The sequence below is a fragment of the Myxocyprinus asiaticus genome, chromosome 26 (genome assembly GCF_019703515.2).
Source record: "Myxocyprinus asiaticus isolate MX2 ecotype Aquarium Trade chromosome 26, UBuf_Myxa_2, whole genome shotgun sequence".
NCBI classification, from domain to species: domain Eukaryota; kingdom Metazoa; phylum Chordata; class Actinopteri; order Cypriniformes; family Catostomidae; genus Myxocyprinus; species Myxocyprinus asiaticus.
In genome coordinates, this window is record NC_059369.1 from 42,598,609 (window position 1) to 42,610,443 (window position 11,835).

The window sequence follows — 11,835 nt, forward strand, 5'->3', positions numbered from 1 at the left end:
TAGAAAACATACATTTTAACATTAGACGTTAAATTTCTATTTTAAATTCACTATTGTTTTATATAGAATTGTTCTATAGTCTGTACAGTATTTTACACAATTACATCAGAAGTAACTGTAATTAAATTACTGGAAAATTAAGAGTAATCCCTTACTTTACTTTTTTTTTCAATGAAAAATTAAATTAATTACAGTAATTAATTACTTAGTAATACATAACACCCAACACTGTTTATTAATAATGCTATAATGTAAATAGACATCACAGGGATGCTCAATTTAAAAGTAAAACAAGGTCAGAAGGTCTTCTAGAATCATTAATACATTTAAGAAATCATTTAATTGAAATATAAACGTGTCTTTTGGAGTTGCGCAGTGACGTCACGTGTCACGTGATTGGACAATGCGGAAGTGTTGATCCTGTAACACTGGGCGCCTCGAAGCGGCTGAGCTTTTGACATTTAAATGGTCAGGTAAACGTATTTCCTTTCTACGTGCATTTAATTTTTATAGCGATATTTTGAGCTGCAGACATCTCTTTCAGGCCCGAGCCTGTTGTGTCTGTTTTAATAGAGATAGCGGGATGATCGCGTTGTGCATATTTAATGAGAATCTTCATGGAAATCACCTGATGTGTTCACATATCGGAAATATTATTATTTTAATTTCTTAATTAAGGGTTTGCTTTGCGGCAACATTTAATAAACACATTGTTTATTAAATGTTATCCAAGCCTGTCTGCCATCCATCATGTGACTGTAATTTGGTTTCTGTTTGGGTTGGATCAGTTAGGTTGGTTAGGTTATTATCTCCTCTACTAGATGAGAATCAAGATCAACATACTTTTTCCATCAATAAGTACTTTTGCTGTGAAGAAAGGAGGTGAAATGAGAAAAGGTTTTGTATTGATGTATACATGTATTCATGTATTTGTGTTTGTGTTGTTACTGTATGTTTCCATTATATTCAGTGCTTCTGTTTGTTTTATCTATAAAACAGGGTCAGAAATTAACCAGGGTTTGGACAAAAAATGCCCCAGTTATTTAAAATGCTGTGGCAAAAAATGTCTCTAATATGAAGGACTAGCCAGTTATTTCTAGCGCAATGTTTATTGCGTACGATATTTTGTGCTATGTGATATAAGTATTATTCACTGAAAATATGACCTCATAAAGGTACCAAAAAAAAAAAAAAAAAATTATAAATGCTTTTCTGAGTGCCAAAGTGTCTATTGCAGCCTTAGGACAATTTATACTGAGTTTAAATGATCAGTTAAACGTTCAATCAGTTCTATCTGTCATCTATCAAATGTACAACATGATCACTAATTATTTGATTTTTTGAATAGTTAAGGCTTGGTGAATTGAACACATTTGTACAGTTTGAAAGATTCATTGGTGTGTGCATCTGTGTACGTTTAGGATGACGCAGAAACGTTACCTGGAAGGACAGGTGTATTCTGTACCACTGATCCAGCCTGACTTAAGGAGAGAAGAGGCTGTGCATCAGATCACTGATGCTTTACAGTACCTGGAGACTATATCAACAGACATCTTTAGCAGGTAAACACACACTTAAGCATGTTCATTATAGTACATGAGTGTTGTTCTGCAGATCAGAGGTGTTAAAGACCAGTGTCGAGGATCTGGAACCACTTCAAGATCAGTGCTACACGAGTGCATAAATGATAACTACTGTCAGAATTGCCTATTAATTTTTGTGTTTTAACATGTATCAAAAAATTACATATTTAGATTTTCATTTCAAGTTTCATTGAAGCTCTCTAACACTGGCCTCAGTTCATCCTTATTGTTGAGCCCTGCTGTTATGGGAGATTGTACGTGTAGACAATGTGCAAATACAAAGGGAGAGAAATACAATGAGAGGTGCGTGTTTTGCATAAGTTGTCATTGTGTGAAAGAGTGAGTGCTCAATTATGCTAATTCTAGCTGAACAGGCTGGAAAACCATCCACAGCGTTACCATGACAACATAGCAAGTAGGGGTCCAGGGAACGTATTGGTGTTTGTGTGGTGAGGCAGTGCTTTTTCTAGGTCAGCTCCATTAAGCTGCAGTCTCACTGTTACCCCTCTCTCTTTTAGTCACTCTTCTGTCATTTTTTCCTTTTCTAACGGAGAGACTTTTTAGACAGCATGTGCCATAGGCAATAGAAGAACACGTTGACTCGGTAATGAGGATATGACTGTACACATGCACATTTACGCACTTATTTCCATTGCGTTTTGTTTATGTCTTCAGGGTCTGACATAGTTGGCATACTTTAGTTGCCTTTACAGTCAAGGGTTTGTTTTTTCTTTTTCCTTTTGTGATGTTTGAAGCAATGTAAAATGTACAAACTAAAGATACAAATATCCAGTAAACAAGATGAGTTATAATGGATGTAGTAAAAAGGCATTATCCAGCCAGGAAAAATGGCTTTATCATGGTGCCACTAAGGTCAAAGTGAATTACTGGTTAGTCTGTGTAGCTTGCAGCAATACACCATGTGCTTGTCTATCACCCAGGCTGTTGTTTGGAGAAGGTTGCTGTGGAAGTTTTCTTTCATCCAGGTTATAACAGGATTTTATGTCTGATATGGGTTTTTTGATGACAGATATCTAGAGCATGGTGGCCAATAAAATACTGATAAACTGTATATATGGTATACATTTTTTTTATATATACAAAACACAGCTCTAAAATGGTTGGTTTATTTAAATACTGACATTGAGTAAATTTAATTTACACACATACCACTTTCATTTTTATATATATATATATATATATATATATATATATATTTTTTACATTTTTATACTTAAAATTTTAATATTTATTTAACTTTTTAAACACCTACATTTTTTTATTATTATATATATATATATATATATATATATATATATATATATGTTATTCTTTTTATTTTTTTTATGTTTTATATATATATATATATATATATATATATATATATATATATATATATATATATATATATATATATATATATTTTTTTTTTTTTATTAAACACTTAATTATTTATACATCACTACCTATACCTTTTTTTTTTTATTATTATTATTATTTACAACTACATATTTACTGCTACTTACTCTTTATACCATTTATTTTAATTAAATCATTTTAAGTGGTTAGCTTGTAGGAAAACATTTAATAGTTATTGTTTCACATTTGACAAATAAGTCATTTTTTTTATAAAAATATTTTTTTCTATATTAACTATGTATTAAAATTTTTATACAAATTATTAAAAATATATACAACTTTCACTGGTGTGATTTACAGTAATGATCGCAAATGAAATGTTCACAAAATTGCTACACTAAATGAAAATTTTGCACAATGTTTACATAAAATTCACTCTTAAAAACAGAATATGCATTATGCATTGATTAGGTTGTCGGTAGATTTTAGAAAGGCTGAATAAACATTTCTGCCTGTTGGGCAGTCGGGCACAGTTATCGGCCAATTCAAATAATCTCACTAAAACCACTTATCGGTCAATTTCTTGGCCTGACCCATATGATAGTCTATCACTAGTTTTCAACCAGCAAGAAGCTAGTCCAGTTGTCACGACTAACTTCCACATGACATTTTGATGAAATACTGATGTGTTCACCTGAATACTCATACAACTTTTTGGATATGATTCTGCTTTGACAGGGTGTCTCAGAGTGTGGAGAAAAACCGTGCACACCTTCAGTCCGTCACAGACCGGATCAAACTAGCTCAGGCCAGAGTCCAGAAGATCAAAGGAAGCAAGAAAGCCACAAAGGTGATGCAGCCCTAATCACACACACAGACACTCTGACAGTCAGTCAGTCACACAGTGGGAGTTTAGACAGTGTAGAAGAGAAAATTATTCTGGGGCATGGTAACTTAGTAACTGTCTGGAGAAGTAAGTGAAAATGTGCTGTTGGGTTGCATACCCTGATGGTTAAAGATCTAGGCAGCTACTGAAAGGTTATAGGTTCAAACTCCATTGGGGCTGATCCATAAAGTTTGTAAGTTCAAACCCCACTGGGGCTAATTCTTGAAGGTTGTAGGTTCAAACACCATTAGGGCTGATCCACGAAGGTTGTTGGGACAAACCCCTTTGTAGATCATCCCTAGTTGTGTTTCAACCTACAACCCCAATTCCGAAAATTTTGGGACAGTATGAAAAATGCTAATAAAAACAAAAAGGAGTGATTTGTAAATTATACTCACCCTTTGCTATATTGAAAGCACTACAACTAAACATTATGTGATGTTTATCATGTGAATTTCATTGTTGTTTTTAATGTACAGTCATTTCAAATCAGATGATTGCAACATGCTCCAAAAAAGTTGGGACAGTCGAGTGTTTAGCAATGTGAAACATCACCATTTCTTCTAATAACACTTATTAAGCATTTGGGCACTGAAGACACAAGTTTAAGTTGAAAAAGTGGAATTTTCCCCCATTCATCCATTGTGCAGGTCTTTAGCAGCACAATTGTATGGGGACTTCGTTGCCGTATTGTGCACTTCATAATGCACCACACATTCTTAATTGGAGATGGTCAGGACTGCACGCAGGCTAATCTAGCACCTGCACTCTCTGCTTATTCGGCCAGTATGTGGTTTGAAGTTGTCCTGCTGAAAATTCCGGGACATCCCTAGAAAAGACGGTACTGGATGGCAGTATATGCTGCTCCAAAATTTGAACATATCTGTCTGGATTAATGTTGCCCTCACAGATGTGTGTCACCCATGCCATGGGCACTGACACACCCCTGGCCCATACAGACACTGGCTTTTGGACCTGACGCTGATAACAGCTTGGATGGTCCTTTTCCTCTTTGGCCTGGAGAACAGTGTGGCTGTGTTTTTCAAAAACTATTTGAAATGTGTACTCATCGGACCAAAGAACATGGTTCCACTGTTCTACTTTCCATCTAAGATGGGACCGAGCCCAGAGAAGTCGGCAGCGCTTCTGGACAGTGTTGATATATGGCTTCTCCTTTACATAGTAAAGTCTTAACTTGCATCTGTGGATGCAGCGGCAAGTGGTGTTGACTAACAAATGTTTACTAAACTTATCCCAAGCCCATGTTCATGATATCCATTACAGATTAATTATGTTTTTTTAAGACAGTGACGTCTGAGGGATCGGAGATCACGCACATTCAGAAGTGGTTTTCGTCTTGCCCTGTACGCACCGAGATTTGACCAGATTCCTTGAATCTTTTAACTATATTGTGCACTGTAGAGGGTGAAATGCCCAAAATCCTTCCAATTTGTCTCTGGGGAACATTGTTCTCAAAGTGCTGGATTATTTGCTGGCAAATTGACAAGTCTCGAATGATCCATGCTCTTTTTTTGGAGGCTCCTTATATACTATGACACAATTGCCTCACCTGTTTAACATCTCCTGTTTCACATCGCCTTGTTATTTCAACTCGTCAAATTATTATTAGTCTTAAATTGCCCCTGTCTCAACTTTTTTGGAGCGTGTTTCAATCATCTAATTTAAAATGACTGTACATAAAAAATAAAAATAAAAACAATTCACAAAATAAAACATAATATAATGTGTAGTTGTAGTGTTTTAAATTTAGCAAAGGGTGAATATAATTTACAAATCACTACTTTTTTTTTTATTAGCATTTTTCGTACTGTTCCAACTTTTTTGGAATTGGGGCTGTACAACCTTCTTGGAGCATTCTTAGTGGGGTTTGAACCTACTAACTTTGTGGATTAGATCTAGTGTTGCTTGAACCAACAACCTACACTAGGGCTGATCCATAAAGGTTGTAGGTTCAAACCCCGCTAAGGCTGATCCACGAAGGTTGTAGGTTCAAATCTCACTAAGGCTGATCCATGAAGGTTTTAGGTTCAAACACTTCTATGGATGACCCATAAAGGTTGTAGGTTCAAACCCCACTTTTGTTGATCCATGAAGGTTGTAGGTTCAAACCCCACAAGGGCTGTTTTATGAAGGTTGTAGGTTCAAACACTTCTATGGATGAGTTTTATGAAGGTTGTAGGTTGAAACCAATGAATTTATTGGCTTGAAACATTCTAACGACTCACTCACCTAAAGATACACATTTGGAAGAGATTTTAGTTGCAATGAGTGGCACTTGGATTTAAACTAAAATGTTAAAATGTTACCTAAAGTAATAACTCAAAAGTACTATGATAATCGTTAATGGAATCATTAAATAACCAAAATTGTTATGTGGACTCAGAAGCAGGACCTATAAATTCCTTATGATTCCCATCCCGCACTGTAAGTCACAATGTCAGGTAAATTACTAATGAGTTATTATTGCATAGTACAAAATGGTTATAAGTTTGTTGTAATATGTGTTTCTGTAGGTATTCTCCAGTGCCAAATACCCCGCTCCAGAAAAACTGCAGGATTATTCTTCCATCTTTATGGGTGCAGTTGATCCTGCCTCCCAAAAGAGGCCACGCTTTAAAGTTCAGAGCAAACTCCGCCCACTGGATGACAAGGCCCTACAGGTGAAGAGGTTCAGCCATCTGTTTATAACCTCCTCCAGTCTGTCCTATTTCCTCTCTCCTCTCATTTTCAAGTGTGTATACATGTTTTATAGGAGAAGTTGATGTATTTGCCAGTGTGCGTGAACACTAAGAAGTGCTCCGAGGATGAGACCGAAGAGGGTTTGGGAAGTCTGCCGAGAAACGTCAACTCAGTCAGCTCCTTATTGCTGTTCAACACAACAGAGAACCTGTGAGTACACTCACACCTACACATATTTGCTCAATGTTGCATAAGCAGTATAACCTTATCAGCACTCATATAATCACCGCTATGTGTGTGTATGTGTTGCCTCGAGTGCAGATATAAGAAATATGTGTTTCTTGACCCATTGGCGGGAGCTGTGACTAAAACGCACACCACATTAGAGACGGAAAAGGAAAACAAACCATTTGATGCACCGTTGTCAATCACCAAGAGAGAGCAGCTTGAAAGACAGGTGAGATTTAAATTGTTCGGCCAAATGTGGACTATACAATAGTCTCACTCTGTTTTCTCTGAATCTAAGCATAGCTGAGCCAAATCTGTTTGTCACAGAAGACAGAACAGATTAATTATAAGGTGAAAACCATATGCAAGCCTGTCAGACGTTGAGTTGTTTCTTTCAAACATTCTTTCTCAGACTGCAGAGAATTATTTCTATGTGCCAGACCTGGGGCAAGTGCCAGAGATCGATGTGCCATCTTACCTGCCTGACCTACCTGGCATCGCCGATGACCTCATGTACAGTGCTGACCTCGGCCCAGGGTTCGGGCCATCCGTTCCTTCCAGTGCCAGCATTCCCGAACTTCCCTCGTTTAGCACAGAGCATGATGAATCCAGTGGATCCGGTGAGAATATTAACAACATTCATTTGGAGCAGATCCCAAACTGAATGAGTTGAGCTAGCGAAAAATCACTGCCAATAATATTTTAATTTAGTAATGTTTAATCTTATTAGTGGAAAGGATTTGTATTTTAAAGTCAACATGAAATCAAAATTGACCTCATCAGAACATGTTATTCCAAAGAAAGAATATAAGCACCATCCTATTATTTTTTTCCTACAATCAGCTGAACTTAAATCTGAACTATTTTATATCAAAATTCTTATTTCTTTGCTTTTATTTTCAAGACTCTCGCTTTACACTCGAGGCTCCTCCTCCTCCTCCTCCTCCTCCTCCCCCTCCCCCACCAGAGCCCACTCATGTATCAGCCCCGCCCCTTGGAGCATCTCCAGCCCTACCCCCTCCACCTCCGCCGCCTCCTATTGCACCAGACAGAACTGATAATGCAAGTCAAGCCCCACTCACAGGTACAAGATTTCTTTTTTCAGATGTATCACCTTGCAAATCTTTTAATTGATAAGACAAATCTTTCGTTCTATGTGCTAACCATGTTACTCTTTGTTGGCGCATGCTAGGTGTTGTGAAAGGCGCCCCAACTGAAGTGATACAACCCTCGGACGGGCGAGCCAGCCTGCTGGAGTCAATTCGGAATGCCGGCGGCATCGGCAAAGCGAAACTTCGGAACGTGAAAGAGCGCAAGATGGAAAAGAAGAAACAGAAAGAACAAGAGCAAGGTGAGACGTTACAGGGTGTATCATATATGCAACTTATTGAAAACGTGTCAAATCATACCTCAAATCATGCAGCATATTGAGAAGTATGTTTCATGTCTAAGCGATCTGACAAAATGGGGATGATAAAACGGGTGAAAAAAACCCCATAGACTTACATTGAAGGAGACATCTGAGCCAAATCTAGAGACCAGAATATCATAGAGACTTAGAGGTGGACTCTTTTGACTTAGACTAAATAACCAACATGCAACTACCCAGAACACTCCTGCAACCGCATAGCAACACCCTGCATATTTAAGGTGACTTATGCACGTGCACTGGCATTATCTTCAGAATATGTAAAAATCTAGACCAACCATATACATTTTTATAACGAAAGCAATTCATTGTCATCTTGAGAAATGTTGTTTCAGTTTTACAGATATAATGAAGAGCGCTGTGGTATTTGGAAAGGTCAAAAGAGAAATGTACTTTCATTAAAGCTGCCATATTAAGCCTTTTTAAATCTGTTTGATATTGACTAGCCCTGGACTCACATAAGACTCGCATATTTCAAGTTCTTCACTGATAAAATGTCAATGGATAAACTTAAGTTTACCATTGCTGAGAGGTAATTACTATCGATTTTGGACTTGATCAAGGGCAAATGCCACGCTTGAGATTTGAAAGAGTTCAATTAGTTGAAAACTTTTTCTTGATAGTACCTCGTTATATTCGCCATTTACTGCAGAATATAACAAGGGCATTGGACACAAGTGAGAGTTAAATTTGTGGCAGGGTCTGTTCCATCCCAAAATGCACTGTAATGTGCAGTATTTGCTGATAAAGATATTTAACGTCTGATGATGTGCCGTGGGCTCGAAACGTCACCTTAGGTGAAAACATTAAAATACATTTTTCTAATTTTGGAGCCGTGGTGTGCCAACTTTTCTCTCTTTTTCTGATATCAATTTGGTCGGGCACCCACATTGAGCTTTTGTTCATTTTTTCAAAGATATTTAACTTACCATCATCTCATTTTTCTTCAGTTGGTGCAGCGGTCAGTGGAGGCGACCTCATGTCTGACCTGTTTAATAAGTTGGCCATGCGCAGAAAAGGTAAGTCTGAACTAGGGCTCTTGGAATTATAATCATAAATGGCTGTTTGTTTTATTTTATATGTAATTATTATTAAATGTGTAAATATAATTATTTGCACTATATATATATATATACACACACACACACACACATATACTGTATATACAGTGTATATATATATATGCAATATCATATGAGCAAGAGTACTGTGTTGCCCATAAGTGTGTTTATATACTTTATATATCTATACTTTTATAACAGAAGTAGAATTCTGAAGTAGTTTTTATAAACATAATAATATTATTTGTAGTTATTGTTTTTAGAATGTTTTTTTAATTGTACTACTGTAATAATATAATATTCAGGTAGGTTGAGTTCCAAAAACCTTGGAATGGAATACTAAACTCTTAATTGTGGACAGGAAAAATTAGAATAGAATAAAAAATTATAGAATAGATAATAATAGATATCACAACTTATCATGACTAAAGTGGACCAAAAAGTTTAACTGTACGTATTTGGCATATGGTAATAGGCCTCTTGGAATTGTGTGTGTGTGTGTGTGTGTGTGTGTGTGTGTGTGTGTGTATATATATATACACACACACCAATCAGCCACAGCTTTAAAACCACCTGCCTAATATTGTGTAGGTCTCCCTCGTGCCGCCAAACAGCGCCAACCCGCATCTCAGAGTAGCATTCTGAGATACTATTCTTCTCACCACAATTGTACAGAGTGGTTATCTGAGTTACCATAGACAGTTTGAAGCAGTCTGGCCATTCTCTGTTGACCTCTCTCATCAACAAGGTGTTTCCGTCCACAGAACTGCCGCTCACTGGATGTTTGTTTTGTTTTTGGCACCATTCGGAGTAAATTCTAGAGACTTTTGTGTGTGAAAATCCCAGGAGATCAGCAGTTACAGAAATACTCAAACCACCCATCTGGCACCAACATATACACATATATATATATATAATATATATATATATATATATATATATATATATATATATATATATATACACACACGTATACATTACACTATATGTGTGTGTGTATATATATATATATATATATATATATATATATATATATATATATATATATATATATAAAATAGTTTTTAAACTGTACTTATTTTAATATTTAAAATATAATATAAATATAATAGAATATTTATATTATTATTTGATGTGCAATACTTTATTATTTTACTATTTTAAGTTTCCGTTAATCTTGCACCAACATAAAAAAAGACAATTAAATCGTTAATCACAATTATTTGTATGACAATTAATCACCAGTCAAAATTAAACTGTGACAGCCCTAATCTGAAACCTTTATTTTAGTGCATCAGTCTGAGAGTCAATGCTGTTTTTTTATCATGGTAGCTGACCCAGTTTTTCATATGAATGTCTGACAGGTATCTCTGGCAAGGGTCCAGGGGGCGGAGACTCTTCAGAAGCACCTGCCAGCTCCGGCGGAGCATTCGCCAGGATGTCAGACGTGATCCCGCCCCTTCCAGCACCACTGCAACCCACCGCTGATGAAGATGATTGGGAGGCGTAACCACGGCGACCCTGGGTCAGAGTGTTTCACAGAGCTTGACTTGTGGTTTGAAGTCCTCTTATGAATTGTAGGACAGGGTCTGAAAGTATCGTTTATTCAAGGACAGCGGTGGAGTGGCGAATGTGACATTTTGTTTGTTTGGAAAGCAGTTTTATTTTAAAGGTCTGAATGAATGTGACTTTGACGTGTGTGATAATAAGATTACATTGAAAGCTCAAATTAGTGACAGAATGGATCTTAGTCAGGGTAGTCACCATATTTAATTTTCATTCACTTCAAATATGGCATCTATCCTGATCAAGGTATATGTAGTTGAATCCTAACTAATATTTCATGTGTGGGTATAACAATGTGTAAAAAAAAAAAAGAAAAAAAGCTGGATGTATTTTTTGATGTTTTTTTTTAAACACTTTACAACAGTTTTCTTGCATTTTGCAGCTTTAGTACACAAAAATAAACTCTAATCTACAATGGACATTGTTTCTGTCAGTCTGAATGAGTCTTTTGGCTTTGTTGTTGTTGCAAACATGGAGTTAAGAGTCTCAATCTTGTGGTCTTGAGACCTCTCAATACCACTTAAACTCAGTTTTGGGTCTTGGCTTAGACCACGTCCACACTAATGCATTTTTCATCTGAAAATGCACTGATTTTGCTACGTTTATGCAGATTATCCACACTATACTGCTGTTTTCCTGAGCTTTTTTGAAAGTGCTCTCCATTACCGCATACTTTGGAAAAGGATGCCGTTAGGAAACTAAAAACGGAGTTGCGTTCATTAAAGCTGCCTTATTAAGCCTTTTTAAATCTGTTAGTGTGGATGTGGCCTTAAAGGGGTCATGACACGAGGAATCAAATTTTCCTTGATATTTAAACATATAAGAGGTCATTGTACTATTAAAACACACTGTAAGTTTCAGAACTCAAAACTTCCTCCTCGCTGTAAAAAGAGCATTTGTTGAAACCAAGCTGCCAAAACGACTCATTCTCTACTTCCTCCACATTATGATGTCACACTGTGGTAGATATTTGCATCTGATTGCCTCCACAACAACACATCAACACCTACTTTACCTTATCAC

The 11,835-nt window shown here is 36.4% G+C and overlaps 1 protein-coding gene across 3 annotated transcripts; it reads left to right on the forward strand.

The window, feature by feature from the left end:
- The first annotated feature begins 390 nt into the window (after positions 1-390).
- wash1 (WAS protein family homolog 1) lies at positions 391-11,233 on the forward strand. Of its 3 annotated transcripts, none has more exons than XM_051657275.1 (11): positions 391-473; positions 1,422-1,562; positions 3,681-3,792; positions 6,363-6,509; positions 6,602-6,738; positions 6,850-6,985; positions 7,169-7,376; positions 7,661-7,840; positions 7,949-8,107; positions 9,136-9,204; positions 10,611-11,233. In XM_051657275.1, exons 1-11 carry the CDS (start codon positions 466-468, stop codon positions 10,754-10,756), a joined length of 1,443 nt encoding a protein of 480 aa, XP_051513235.1. In that variant the 5' UTR covers positions 391-465; the 3' UTR covers positions 10,757-11,233. The 3 variants fall into 3 exon arrangements, with proteins under 3 accessions (XP_051513235.1, XP_051513237.1, XP_051513236.1); XM_051657277.1 differs by having other exon boundaries at positions 434-468; XM_051657276.1 differs by lacking the exon at positions 391-473 and adding an exon at positions 520-897.
- The last annotated feature ends 602 nt before the right edge of the window (positions 11,234-11,835 follow it).